This window comes from Tursiops truncatus, chromosome 20 (assembly GCF_011762595.2).
Source record: "Tursiops truncatus isolate mTurTru1 chromosome 20, mTurTru1.mat.Y, whole genome shotgun sequence".
NCBI lineage: Eukaryota > Metazoa > Chordata > Mammalia > Artiodactyla > Delphinidae > Tursiops > Tursiops truncatus.
Window position 1 is genome coordinate 50,046,808 of NC_047053.1, and position 14,860 is coordinate 50,061,667.

Consider the following 14,860-nt stretch of genomic DNA (forward strand, 5'->3'; position numbering starts at 1 on the left):
CTTCAACTGAAATGAAAAACGTTTCCTGGTCTCAGTAAAAGAATAACTTGATACGTCCCTTCCTGCCCATTTTTTAAAAACTCATAAAAGTAAGAAAAACTTATTTTTTTTTTAGAAGGAAGTTCCTTCATTCTAAGAGAAAAATAAAATCAATGTGTTATATAAGCCAGAGGAAAGGGGACAGTAACGAGACCAATTTTCTGCTCGTGTAACCTCTAAGCGTCCCGAGAGGCAATGGCTCGAGGTAAGCCTGGAGTCTTGCTCTCAGAGCGAAGCCTCGCTCAGACCCACCGTCAGGGGTCCCCACCGCGGGCTCAGGCACCCCGCTCGGGGTGCTGAGGGGCTCGCTGCTCAGCCCTTCCTTTAGCGCAGGGTCTGGGACCACTACAGCCAACGGCGCTGCTGGTTTCTTGCAGGATGAGGACATCTCTGAAGAGGGTGCAAGGGAAGGTGGAGTCCAGCGGGGCACAAACGTGATGCCTTCTTCTTCTAGCTGACGAAGGTAGTACTCAATGATCTCTTTTCCCTTTGAAGCAAAAGCGGTTTTAAAGTTAGTATATACTGAGTTTTCAAATTATTCATCCCTCACGGGTTTTTAAAACCATGATAAAAACTGAGTTACATAAATAGGAAAAAGAAAAGCCAAATGCCTTTGTGGCTTGTTTTTTTTTTTTCATTATCTTACTTCCTCTTCTCTAAAGGTCTAGGAAATCATATCTAAGATGGAATTTTTTATATAATCAGTTAAAAGCACTGATTTACCACACTGGTACTCAACATGTGCTTTGTGTCTCAATCCAAATGCTTTCCAGTATCACTTAAAACAAGCCTTCAGAAAGCACTCCTAATCCCATACATACTGATACGTTTCGCAACCCAACTGCCACAATGATGAGCAGCAGCATGAAAACCAGAAGGAAAGGAAGACTCCAAGGAAGACGAACCTCACCTCTCAGCGCCTGGGACCCGAGAGACCCCCTGAAATGCCTCTTCAGGACAGCAGCGCCTTCACCCAGCAGGGCCCTGCTGGCCCCGGGGCTGCTGGGGGCTGCTGCCCGGCCTGACTGCAGCGCTCACCTTTCCCAGAAAGCCCGGAAGGGGGGGGGGCAGGCCAGCGCCCGCAGACCCCTCCTCCTCAGTCCCCCAGCGACCAGCAGCCCCGCCCACCCCTTCCACCCCCGGGAGCCCTGACTAACCCGTTCCCAGCCTCCCAAAGAGACTCCCGCCCACCCGCTTCCTTAAAATCCCAAGACAGACTCACTTTTTTAATGTTGCTGGTATACTGTTTCATTGCAATTTTTTCCACTGTACTTTCAAAACCAAAGAAAGATTTAATATCTAAACTTGCAGACTGTTCAAAACAGGTCCAATCTTCATTTTCAGGGTGAACCTGCAGGTAAAAGAGAAAGTATTCCCACTAATTATACTGACAACTGAGAATATCATTTGCTCCTCAGTCAACTGGTACCCAGGAGAAACACTTATTTTACTAATGATGTTATTATCATGAAAACAGCAGATGGAAAAATTACACAGAGAGGTTCAAATTCATGAAAAGGCTCAAATAATGTTTCTAAAATAGTCTAAAAGTGACTATTAGAAGGAGAGCTTCATTTTCGTTCTTGGTTCAGTCATTCATTCACCATATTCATCGAGCCATGTTCTCCACCATGAACAAAACCAAGATCCCTGCCTTGTGAAGCTTCCAGTCTAGCAGGAGGAGACTGACAACTGGCCACAAACATACAGGTAAGAAATGATATCATTGTTGAAGATAAGCACTATGGACAAAAGCCAAGTTGGTGCAGGTTAAAGGGATAGAGGGCAGGTTACAGAACCGAACAGGGTGCTCAGGGCTGGCTCCATCGAGAAGGGGAGAGCTGAGCGAAGCCGGAAGGAGGGAAGGACGGGAGTCAAGCGGAGGTCTGGGGGCAGAAGGAGCAGAGGTCCTCCGGGAAGTTCGCCTACACGACCACAGCCAGCGAGACAGCGGGCAGGCCATGCCCAAGGCAGGCAGGACAGCAGAGGAGAGATGAGGAGAAAACAGGGCTTCACGAGCCACCGCAAGGCCTCTGGGCTTTTCCTCTGAGTGAAATGCAGAGACACTGCAGGTGTTTGAGCCCAAAGAAAGCATGACACGATCTGACATACTTTAAATGGATCACTTTGGATTCAGTGTCGAGGATATATTGTAGGAAAGTAAGGGTGGAAGCAGAGAGACCTATTAGGTTTTTCCAATAATCTGGTCAGAGAAGTTCTTGAAAAAGGGTGGTGAGCAGTGAAGACGGGGGGCAGATAAACACACTCGGCTCCAATCTTCGGGGGACACAGTAGCCTGGGTCCCTCAATACACATTTCTAAAGTGTCAGAGTGGCCAGAAAAGACATGGCATATTAAAGAACAAGTCAGGCCATCACTTGGCCACCTGAACTGCGACAACAATGTAATCCACCCTGCAGTACACCACACCTGCCGCTCCCGCTCGTCAGAAACCGGTGACTTTGTGTGATGAAGAACTGCCCTCTCAGACAGAGGCAGCCCTCACGCACTGCTTAAAGCAGTGGCCAAACAACTCTCAGAAGCTCCGCGCCAGCACACTCTGCGCCTCTGCCTGAGCGCCGGTTACTCACGCTGTAGCAGCAGTGCTCGTTGATGATGACGCGGTTAGAAAACGTTTCATTACGGGCCTCAATGTGCAAAGTACGTTCCCGAGAATTCAGTGAGTTTTTCTGGATAAAATAAACATAATCGACTCCTGCAATCTTTAAAACAGAAACAGAAAGAAAACGGGTTAATAACAAGAGCAACAGAAGCTATAAGCATAAGTTCATTTTGGCTTTGGGGGGACTGCCTTTTAAGGTGTCCTTTTCAGTTACCTTTTTCAACAGTCTAGGGGCATCTATATCCAGTTTGCAGCGCCTTTCTATAACATGAATAGCCCCATCTTCACTCTTGAATTCATTCACAGTGTCACTGTCCACAAACATCGGAATCAAAGGACACGTAGGGAACCTCCTTTCATAGGCCTATGAATAAAATTTTTTAAAAAAGGAATTGAACAAAGATGCAACCTGACAGTCTGTCTTTGACAGTCTCCCTGGAATAAAATCACCTCTTAATACATGGCAACACGTTACATCACAGCCATCTTCATCTTTACACCTTAAGCTTTCATGATTTTAAAAAGAAAAAGACATTCAACGTTAATGGACTGGAAGACTCAATATAGTAAAGACGTCAATTTTCTCCACGTGGATATAGAGTTTTAACAAATTCCTATCAAAATCACAGCAAGATTTTCTTCTGTAGCTTATAGACAAGATTTAAAAATTTATATGGAAAGGAGAAAGAACGAAAATAGCCAAAACAATTCTGAAAAAGAAGACCACATCGGGAGGCATCCCTCTCCTGGGGATTAAAGCTTACTACACGGCTACAGGAATCCAGGCTTCGTGCACGGGTGAAGGGAAAGACACACAGGTCAACGGACAGAGCAGAGAGCCACAAGCTGACCCACACAAACATGCCAACTGACTTTTTTTTTTAACAAAGCTGCAAAAGCAATTCAATGGAAGAAGGATGGCCTTTTCACACATATTACTGGAGAAATTACACACCCACAGGCAAAAAAAAAAAAAAGGCCTCGACCCCTCGACCTAACCCCACACCTTACATAAAAATTATATCAAAGTGGATCATGAACTTAAACATTTCTGTAACATTCTTGAAATGACAAAATTATAGAAATGGATAACAGATGAGTGGTTGCCAGGGGTTAAAGAAGGGCGGGGGGTGGGAGGGCAGTGGGTGTGACTACAATAGGGCAACAAGACGGGGGCACTTGGGAGATGTTCTGTCTTGACTGCATCATGTCAATATCCTGGTTGTGATGATGTACAACAGTTTCGCTGGATGTTACCATTTGGGGAAGACGGGTAGAGAGCACATGGAATCGCTCCATAATATTCCTTGGGAATAATATGTTATTAATATACTATGAGTCTACCATTATCTCAAAATGAAAAAAACTTAATTTAGAAAAAAGAAAGAAAAAGACTTGCTACATAATTCATCCAAACTTTTAGAAAATGTACTTAGGCACCAGATTTAGTTTGCTCTGTAGCAATCTGTGAAGATTACCGAACTAAAGATACTGTTGAATTCACACTAAAACCTAAGCCATCCAAAGGATCACAGGTGTGCAAACACAGGAAACCACAGGGCATGGGATGACAAGTGTCTGGCCGTAAGAAGAAACCTAAAAAAGGCCCAGGGCTCGCCTCGCAGTTCTGCTCCCCCTATAATAAAGGACGGTACCATGAGATGTTGTCATGTTAGATTGACGGACGCCACTCCCCTCTTAGGCGGGAGTAGAAACGGAGGCAAGGGGAATTGAGACACCCCATCTTTAATGACAAGCAAGCACAGATTTAAGGAAGAAATTTACGGTGTTGAAAGATTAATGAAAGTGTGGAAATGGCACAGACTGCTCTGACTGCACTTCTAACAAGGTGCACGTGGTTTCAGAGCACCATCATACTAAAAAAGTTGGCCTTCTTGGAGAAGTTCCCTGAAGTTCCCCTTCAACAGGCTCGACCATTTGAACGTAAGTACACTCATCACACGAGCGGTCACAGAAGACCGTGTAAAACACCAGAGTGACCTAGCAATTCCTCCACCCAGGATGTTCACGACCATTTCATTCCAAGTAATTCTCAGTTTTCTGGTATCTCATCTTCTCTCCATAACATTATAAAGTTACCCCAATCTGAAAAATGTATGCTGCCCTCCTGCTCTTTATATATTTATACTGTACCAAGCTAGGCAACATGGGAGGAAGGGGAAGAGGAAGCAGACAGTTCGGGAAACAGTGTCAGGGAAATACACAGGAGTGTCCTAAGAATAGCAAGTGCTGTAAGGGCTTAAGAAGAAGAAAACACACAGCTTAGAGGAACAGAGGGACGGAGGCTTCGGAAGGCTTCCAGCGAGAGGAGGCATTTACACCGGGCCTCAAAGCATGGAAAGGGCTGCTCATAGTCAGCGATGAGGAGAGAACATTCCCAGGAAAGAGACCCCAGGAGCGCGACTTCGAGGATACCTCGGGGCGTGAGCACAGAACCACAGCCGGCAGAGGAGGGAAACGGGGGACTGCAGTGACGCCGTGACAAGGAACATCCCAGCTCAGCGCCAGCCGCGTAGCCAGGCCCCGAGAGCAAGACGGGGGTGGGGGTGGGGACCAGGACCAACAGGAGGCCCCGCCCTCTTCTGCAGGGAAGGAGGGAACGCTACCATGTGACCAGATGGTCAGGAAGGGAGGCAAAACCCACATGGTGACCAATTACATTTACTTTTTAAATGTTTTTACTTTGGGTGTTGAAAATATAATCTTCATGCTTATGTACTCCCCGCCATTCAAATACATTCTGAGTTCCGTGACTGCTACCATGGGATGATAAATCGCACGATAATTCCCTTAATGCATATTATAATAAACAACGTTTAAGAAGTTTATTCAGCCGCTGAGATCGTAACATAGATAATTTAGGCCTCCACGAGGCCCTAAAATTTGTTAGTATTAAGTACTGCACACACAAACAATTCTCGAAAAAAAAATTGCTGACTATCATTTGTTCTACACACTGACACTGTCTAAACTGACTTTTAAATTTTACTACATTAAAAAAAAAAACTGGCTTTGTCCATTGCAGCACTATGACATATCAAGAAACTGAGAATACAAGGGCTTCAAACAAAACAATTCTTTTTAAGTTACATAAAAGGTAGAGTAAGCACTTAGCAAGAAACAACCTAGGCTCGGATCTCTCCTATTTAAGTACCTGTTATGTATCATTTTCAAAATACCCACATCTTTAAATTCTTGAAATAGAGTGGTCAGCATAAGGCATTACCCACACAAGCTAGCCCTGAATTTAAAACATAGTAAAAACTTTCCATTCCCTGTAAAATTATCCCTCCATGCAGATTCATATTTGCAGAGACATCCATTTTTACCTCGGTATGCCCCAACCAAATGGCATCTGAGGTATCCAGGCTAACGAGCCACTAATACAGGAATCGGTATGCTCCTCTCCAAAGCTCTGTCGTGGTGGAAAGTGGTTGGTAAGCATCTACCCTCCTCCCTCCACATCCGTCACCCTGCCACCAGATGCAGGGTGACACTCAGCCACAGGGCAGAGACCAAGTCCTTTTTCTCTTTGATTATCCAGGAGAACAAGGACCTTACTCAATGCCTAGTAAGAAGAGAGTCACTGTTCAATAAACATTTTTTGAAATACGGAATAAAAGCTTCCTAAATAAACCAATGAATCCAGCTTTTTGCTTCTGTGCTCACTTACCCTGGCCTTTCAGAGATATGTGAGGTTAATGAGTCCTGCGTACTGTTAGCATAGAAAACCCTAACTTTCTAGAGGGTTAAGGAAAAGGAAGACTGCAAGAAGTTGACCAAACTTTAGTCTCTGAAACTGCTTAGGATACCAGTACCCTAGTTTTCCAGCATGAACTACAACCTGTAAAGTTTCTGGAGCCTCTGAAAAAGAGCAGCATTCTGATTTTATTCAAAATAAAATATATAATATTATTAATATAATTAATATATGTTCTAGCTCCATCCACAGGAAGGGCCTACAAGTGATGACACCTCAGCTGCCATGAGCAAACTTGGCCTCCAGATCTTGTTTCCTAAATACCATTCCCTACTAGAAAGGAAGCTGTGCTCCCTGGAGAAATGGCTGATCACAAGTCTGGAGCAAGGAAAGGTCAAGGTTAGTCTGAAGTATTTCTTACCAGAAATCAAGGAAGTGCTCAATGACTGATGGGGAACCAGCCTGAAGGGGTTCCACTTGCCAATCCCGGGATAATTTGAGCAACATAAAGAAAAAAGGTGGTAAAGCTTTATAAATCATAGAGTGATCCTCAAGAAATATGGGCGGGGGAGGAAATTTTACAGAAAAAGATCACCTAATAATCATAGAAGGAATGACAGAATTAGAAAAAATCATCATTCTGCAACCGTCAATTTATAATAACTGATTCAGGCAAGGATCATAAATGGTTGCTACAGAAAGGTAGTCGCTGGAAGATACCACAGTCTCAAATTATCGTCCTGCCGATCATTAGTGACAAAGGCACAATGGTACCTTTATAATGGAAAGATCTAGTAGACATCACCTTAACCAAACGATTGCACTTGGGACAATCTGACAATCCAATGGTTGCAATGGAAGCACACACAAACCCACGAAGTCCTCACGACGCAAAGGGCAAACTAAAGCTAATCGTGGGGAGCAATCAGACGAATCCAAATTGTGGAATATTCTACAAAATAACCAGCCCGGACGCTTAGAAAAGAAAAACTGTCCACGTCTTGAAAGGTGGACAAAGAAAGCAGGGACGTGTCTACAATAAAGACAACTGAAGAGACAGGACTACGGAATGCAATGCTGTCCTGGTTCCTGGATTGGAATAAAAATAACTCTATGTACTCCTTATTAAATAATATTATTCTATCAGTGTCAAATTTCTCAGGTGTGATAATGATGACAGTTATGTAAGGAGAACATCTATTCTTCAGTATTTAGGGCAAAAGTGTTAATATGCAGCTTACTTTCAAATGGTTCTGCAAAAAAAAAAAATATATGGTGTGTGTGTGTGTGAAAAAGCGAGATAAAGCAAATGTGTTAATTTACCTGGGTGAAATGTATACAGGTGCTCACTATACTTTATGAACTTTTTTTTTAAATGACATTTGTTGTTGCCTTTTTTAAAATATTTATTTATTTGGCCGCGCTGGGTCTTAGTTGCGGCACACAGGATCTTTGTTGCAGCATGCAGGATCTTTAGTCGCTGCATGTGGGATCTAGTTCCCTGACCAGGGATCGAACCCAGGCCCCCTGCAATGGGAGCGCAGAGCCTTAGCCACTGGACCACCAGGGAAGTTCCTTTTTCAACTGTTTTTTAATAGAAATTTTTCAAATTAGAAAGCTGGGAAAAATATTAATAGGAAAAGGTAACCCTGGGGGGGAAGTCCTCACGTAAACCAACAGTGCTTTTCCAAGTAACTGATTAAATACAACATTGTCCCATTTTATACGTGAAAATGTACACAACTTTTAGGTTTGCCCACAGCCCTAACCCAAGGCGCACCTGCTCCTCCTTGTGGGGCCTCCTGCCCGCGGCCGTCCACTGCAGCTCGGAGGAGACGCAGGCCCAGGGAGCTCCAGCTTATGGTTTTTCAAGAGAAGCCAGCAATCCGGATTTTATGAAGCTTCCCTATTTTTATAAAACCCTGTTTGGTCCAAAGAGCCCACACTAGCAGGCCTTCAATTTTATCTCCGCAGGAAGAAATCTCTAGGAGAGAAGTGAGGAAGAACCCCATATTTCAACGCTCACCAGGTTCCAACCACTGCGTCAGAAGAGCAGAGGTAACTTTCAAATGTCTTATTTTTTTGCCAACTATCTGCAATATTATCAAGTCATTTCCTAATCACACTCGATATTTAACAAATACAAAAATCAAGAAAGGCTGAACAAAAGTAACTCTTCCAGAAGTAGTTTCTTCAGAGGGGGAGAAATGTTCTTTGATGTCTCCTCTTAAAAGGAAAAATTACTTTTGGAAGAGGAATAACCATTGTAGTCATTTGCTCACTCTTTTTGTCTAACTTAGTGATCCTTTCAATGGTAGAAGCAGCACTAAAGCCTTGTCCACTTGCCCCTGAGAGGAGAGCTGCTCCTGGGTAGCAACTCCCGCCCACCTTCCTACACCCACTCTTCCTCCTTCAAAAGGGTTCTGAGCCTGCAATTTGGGAGCTTGGAAACAGTACTTTCGGTTTTTAACCAACCTCCGAATGCAATTGTGACATATTAAAAGCTGGTACTGTGCCAAAGAAAACCATATTTTAGTGAAGACATTTCAACTTGTGCATTAATGAGCTTAACACTGCACAGTGCCAGGAAAACCCATTTAAAAGAAATTCCATTTAAAGAACCTACCTTTAAATTGAACTATGTTCATACCCAATTTAGCCAACAAACTAAGCCCGTTGCTTTCCCTCAACTTGTCTATCCTGTGGCACCAGGCCTGACCCTCATGAACAGATAGGGTTCCACCCTGGAAAGAATCAGTAAGTGAAAAAGCTAACCATGGCTTAAGTCTCTCTTAGAAGGTGCCAGTGTTCAAAGAAATATACAACATATCAAGAAAACATGGCAAGTTGATCAAAGTCCCTCAGAGTTATATTTCTACAATTCACAGAGTCTCAAAACAACAGCTACGTAAAGAGGGCCTACCATAACGCAGCCCTAGGCTAAGGTTCTGGAAAACACTCGAGTGGAAGACACAGAAACATACGACTGTACACAAGGGCAGCAGAGAGGCCCCAGGGAGAGGTGAGCCACCACCGAAGGGGCTGTATGACAACAACGTCCCGGCTGGGTGGTTCCAGAGGCTTCTCGGAGGAAGTACGTCTGCCGGGGGTCTTCAAGGGTGGGCAGCTTTACAGAAGTAACCCAAAGGGAAGGAAACATCCCTGGTGGCAGGGACAGGAGCAGAACCAAAAGGAAGCCAAGCTGGACGAGCCCCGGGGAGCAGCTAGAGCGCGAGGGTCGCTGCCCCGACAGCGGCAAGCTCCACGTCTGTGGCTGAAACTCAAGAGCAGACAAACGTCCAAGCTAATTCCAGACGTGAAACGTGACAACTGCCCAGGGAACCCGGGGCCTGGCACTGCACCTTGTCCCAGTTCAGCCCTCGGTGGGCCCTCGCACTCCACCCCTAAGCCGAGGTTCCAAATCACAGGCCATTTGTGAATAAATGTGTTCATACTCAACAAGATATGGATAAAACCGAAATTTGTAGAAATCTGAGCCCTTTTAAAGAAAAGTTACAATCCAGTTAGTCATGATATACTTCATTCATCCAAATACTTATTGACAACCCTATCATATTAGCTATTTTCAAACCAGTACAAGACCAACAAAGGAACAACGGTCACATGGCACACACAGCTGTAGTAGTAAGTGCTGCATTTAACCCAGCCATTTCCCTCAATCACCCGTCTTCAGATAGACCAGCGTATCAAGTCACGACAACAGGCTGGATACCCACCGGTAAGATCAAACAAGGAAATAAAATGATTATACTAAAACTAAAAAGATATATATAAAAATTTAATATACTCCAAGCCATTTCCCTTTAAGATCAAACATATCTGACGTTTAAATTATGAATTTCATCTTAGACAACCTCAAATTCCATGGTCCTGATAACACTTTTTTTTAAATTAATTTTTATTGGAGTATAGTTGCTTTACAATGTTCTGTTGGTTTCTACTGCACAGCAAAATGAATCAGCCACACACATGCATACATCCCCTCCTTTTTGGATTTCCCTCCCATTTAGGTCACTGCAGAGCACTAAGTAGAGTTCCCTGTGCTATACACTATGTTCCCATTAGCCGTCTAGTTCATACATAGTATCAATCGTGTATAAGTGTCAGTCCCAACCTCCCAATCCACCCCACCCGTCCCTTTCCCCCTTGGTATCCACACATAACACACTTTTTCCAGCGGCAATACTTAGTCTGGAAAAGACTTGAGTTCAACCTGTGGTGCCATAATGTCTAAGGAAAGGGCACATAACCCAATAAGAGGTTGATTTCTTTTCTAGAACCTTCTCGTTGAAATGTGATTTTGATGAATATTGTGGAGGGCACAATTAGAGCTGAAAGAACAGATGGTGAATGCATTGCTCACATACCATGCACCAAAACTCTTGCAACTCCAAACATTTTAGACAGTTTTACCAGGAACGTATCCCTTTCTCCCAACACGCACTCCCACAGTGCACAATGATATAAACCAGCTCTGTTTACTTTTGATAAATGAGCCATTTCAACATACATTACTCTGCACAACAGAGGGGGAATGCGCAAACACTGAGAAGAAACGTGGGGAATTTTGCACCAACACATCACAGTTTCTTTCACTCATAAATCCACTCCTTTGCTTCAACGGTCCTAAACATGAAATCTTTTTGTTAAAGGATAAGACACTTCAGAACTGCTTCTAAAATCCAAATCTCTTCTCTTGGGAAACAGCACACAGACTCAGGGCCTTTGTGCCAATTGGCGTGTCAGGCCTGCATGAAGGAAAGTCACTACTTCCAGTGACCGTCTGTGTCCTCTGCACTTCACTCACACCTTTACCACCTGCCCCTTAACGGACCTTCGGACGACTATTACCAGGCAACAGTGACAATTCTAAAGGACCTGGTAAAAACTACCCACAAAATTAAAAGACTTCACACATAAAAAGTTTTAATTCCACAGAGAGGTCAATAATCTGATTTATCCATACTATGATATTTTAAAATAGTATCCAAAAAGAAAAAAACAGTAGTAGGGTTTTTTTGTTTTTTTGTTTTATTTTGGCTGCGTTGGGTCTTCGTTGCTGCATGCAGGCTTTCTCTAGTTGTGGTGAGCAGGGGCTACTCTTTGGGATGTGCAGGCTTCTCATTACAGTGGCTTCTCTTGTTGCGGAGCACAGGCTCTAGGCTCATGGTCTTCAGCAGCTGCAGCACGCGGGCTTCAGTAGTTGTGACACGTGGGTTCAGTAGTTGCGGCTCACAGGCTTAGTTGCTCCACAGCATGTGGGATCTTCCCGGATCAGGAATCAAACCCGTGTCCTCTGCATTGGCAGGCGGATTCTTTACCACTGCGCCACCAGGGAAGTCCCAATACTAGGGTTTTTGATCTCTTAAAATATCTGGTTCGTGATGCCCATGTACTTGACTCTACTCCACAAGGCAGCATTCTTGCAGATCTGAATGACGAGTGGGATGGAAGTGCTCTGAACCCAAATTCAGGGCGATGGTCTCTTCCCAAACAGCCACATAAGTTGTTCCTAGAGAGTTCTACCAATTTTAAGATTTTTTTTTTTTTTTAGTGGTACGCAGGCCTCTCACTGTTGTGGCCTCTCCCGTTGCGGAGCACAGGCTCCGGACGCGCAGGCTCAGCGGCCATGGCTCACGGGCCCAGCCGCTCCGCGGCACGTGGCATCTTCCCAGACTGGGGCACAAACCCATGTCCCCTGCATCAGCAGGCGGACTCTCAACCACTGCGCCACCAGGGAAGCCCCCATTTTAAGATTTTCTACCACAAATTTTCCTAATCCTTTGGGTCCTAGAAACAAGCACTAGTTCATGACCGCCCCCCCGCAAAAAAAAATATCAGCGAGCAAAGAAACAAAGGAGTGGGTATAACAGAGGAGCAGGCAAATATCAGCAAAGAACTGGGACGTCACCCATAGAGTATAACCGGACAGCGCCCGCCACCCCCGAACTCTCCCTGCAACATACTGTGAATCGTGGTTGCGATTTTACACTGCACATACGACAGTCACTGTCCTGCTAACAAACTGTTCCTGGTTCATGGGAAATGTCTACATGTTAATATTTTATAATGTTCAGCAAAAAGTACCATGGCATCTAAGTATCTGAGTCATCGCTATGAGGTCAAAACAAGTAGGAAAACAAAGAATTCTGCTTAGAAGAAAAAGAATCATCTAAACCTGCTTACAAACTGGCTTGTTCACATTGGCTAAAGCAAGACTAGCACAGGGCTCTTGCTTTAGATACAATGCACAACAGGAAGCCAGTCTCAGGTGGGCCCTGGTGGAAGACGGAGCAGACATTACCCCTTCTCTCCTTGCCAAACCTAACACGTACGTGGGTGCTGTACCGTGAAAGCCGTGACTTAGCGAGGCCTTCCAGAATACTGTACCTCAAAGTTCTTGTAATGTGTTCCTCTTCAAGAATTTCCAGGCAAGACCACCTGCAAACTTTTGTTAACACAATTTAATAGACTGACAAAGTTACTGGGTTTTCAAATAAACTCAAAGGATAATCAGTATGCTTGATTAACTGCATCTTCTGCATGTTAATTTAGGTTAGAAAACGATAGCCACCCACACCTGTCCAACTGTGTCACTTTCTGAAAGATCTCAAGATTGACATCTAAGTCAATAGCCTGGGGGCTCCATACTTCCAGCGGGTTTATTTTCTTGAAGATAATCATTGATGACATTTCTGACTGGCTTATCTGGGGTCATCTGTCCTTTAAAGCACTGTCACTTGGTGCTCTGTGTCAGAGGTTCCCAAATTTCGGTTTACAGCACCCTTGGAATCTCAGCAACTTTTTCACAGTGTCCCAAGGCCAAAAGAAATACCATTTATTAGATTAGTAGGTCCAAACAATTTAAAAAGCATTTGTGTCTTAATAACTTAGTAAGCATTTGAAAGAAATAATGCACTTAAGTTGAAGGAAAAGATGTTTCTGTTTCATTCCTAAATGACCAGAACTACGTGCGGGTGCGCGCGCCTCTTAAGAATCAAGCTGGAGCCACACTGCTGCCCCAGTTTCCTGGAGTTGGACACCAACTCCTCTGAGGCACTTGCCTTTAGCACAGCAACCACTGCAACCCTAGCTTCACCAAGATGCGACACCATCAAAAGAAATGCAGTGCGATCCTGAAACCGTGAACTACCTGAACTAGGAGCCTGCAGTGTTTAAGAAATGTGGAGTATCACTATGCTTCCTCAAAAATTAAAAATATCCCATAGCACTGGGGTGCTCTGGGGTGTCTCAGAGCACAGTTTGGGAACTGTGGCTCCAAGTGCTTTAAATTTTATTCATTCATTCACAAATCCCTTGCCTATAAATACATTATTCAAAATGCAAACAAATGAGCTTCAATCCAAGTGATTATCCTCTACTATCAAACTTTCAAAGGGTCCGGTGTTCAAGTTGAGTTTCCAATTTCTGCATAAAAGCCTTCAAAAATCTAAGAGAGGGGTGGGCAAGCCTTTGCCATAAGTGAAGGGCCAAATGGTAAATATTTTCAGCTTTCTGGGCCAGTCTCTGTGGCAAATATTCAATTCTGCCTTTTGAGGACAGAAACTGCCACAGACAATATGTGAACAAATTGAGTACAGTTGGGTTCCAATGAAACTGTATTTACAGAGACTGAAATTTGAATTTCATATACTTTTCACATGTCATAAAATAGTCTTTTGAATTTTTCCCAACCGCTAGAAAATGTAAGAATGATTTTTAGCTTGTGTACAAAAACAGACAGCAGGCCATCGTGTGCCCACTCCTGAGCTAAGAGATTAACTGTAACAGGTTCCATTTAATTATTTTCTCACAAAAATTCAAGAGTTATTTTAAATGCCAACCAGTCAAAATTGTGAAGGACAAAAACTTGAAGTAAAATAGAAAGGACTATAAAACCAATGGACTGTCACTTACTGTACTTGTACTTAACTGTTCTCCGTTATACAGAGGGGTCCCAACAAATGCACATCTAACTTACATACACAAATTGGACTATGTACGTTTACCCCAGAAAAGAAAGTGGGGAGCAGGGGAGAGGAAAGAATGAATGTGAATAATGAAGGTAACTCCTACCATTCCACTCAGTGGAATGCACTCCAGAACCATCTCTTCTATAACCTGCAGCCACCAACCACATGCGGCTATTTAAATTTAATTAAAAGCAAATAACATTAAAATTCAGTCCCTCAGTCTCACTGGCCACATTTCAAGTTCAAGAAGTTGCTCTGATCGTCTTGACTGACTCACCATGAATAACTTAAATCTGCAGCAAACATGCTGACCTGACAACTACATATCTCTGTCCTCGTTACTGTCCTTAGAATGTCTGTAAGGCTGTGGTGGCACATGCCCAAAATAATAAGTCTTATGACAAATTTCTTCTCTCCATGAAACCCAGGAGTCATTCGTACTTGTTGATAAATGAATCTAGTATGAGTTTCAAATCTGTTTGA

General features: G+C 43.7%; 1 protein-coding gene across 2 annotated transcripts in view; it reads right to left on the reverse strand.

Annotated features, from left to right (window-relative positions):
- Nucleotides 1-14,860, reverse strand: part of SEC14L1 (SEC14 like lipid binding 1) — a 52,172-nt gene that overhangs the window by 14,676 nt on the left and 22,636 nt on the right. For both annotated transcript variants that reach the window (XM_019938793.3, XM_019938794.3), the window contains exons 3-6: nt 2,877-3,026; nt 2,631-2,762; nt 1,262-1,390; nt 292-526 (exon numbers count right to left, since the gene is read on the reverse strand). In XM_019938793.3, coding sequence (XP_019794352.1) covers nt 292-526; nt 1,262-1,390; nt 2,631-2,762; nt 2,877-3,026 — 646 coding nt within the window. The remainder of the gene's footprint in view (nt 1-291; nt 527-1,261; nt 1,391-2,630; nt 2,763-2,876; nt 3,027-14,860) is intronic.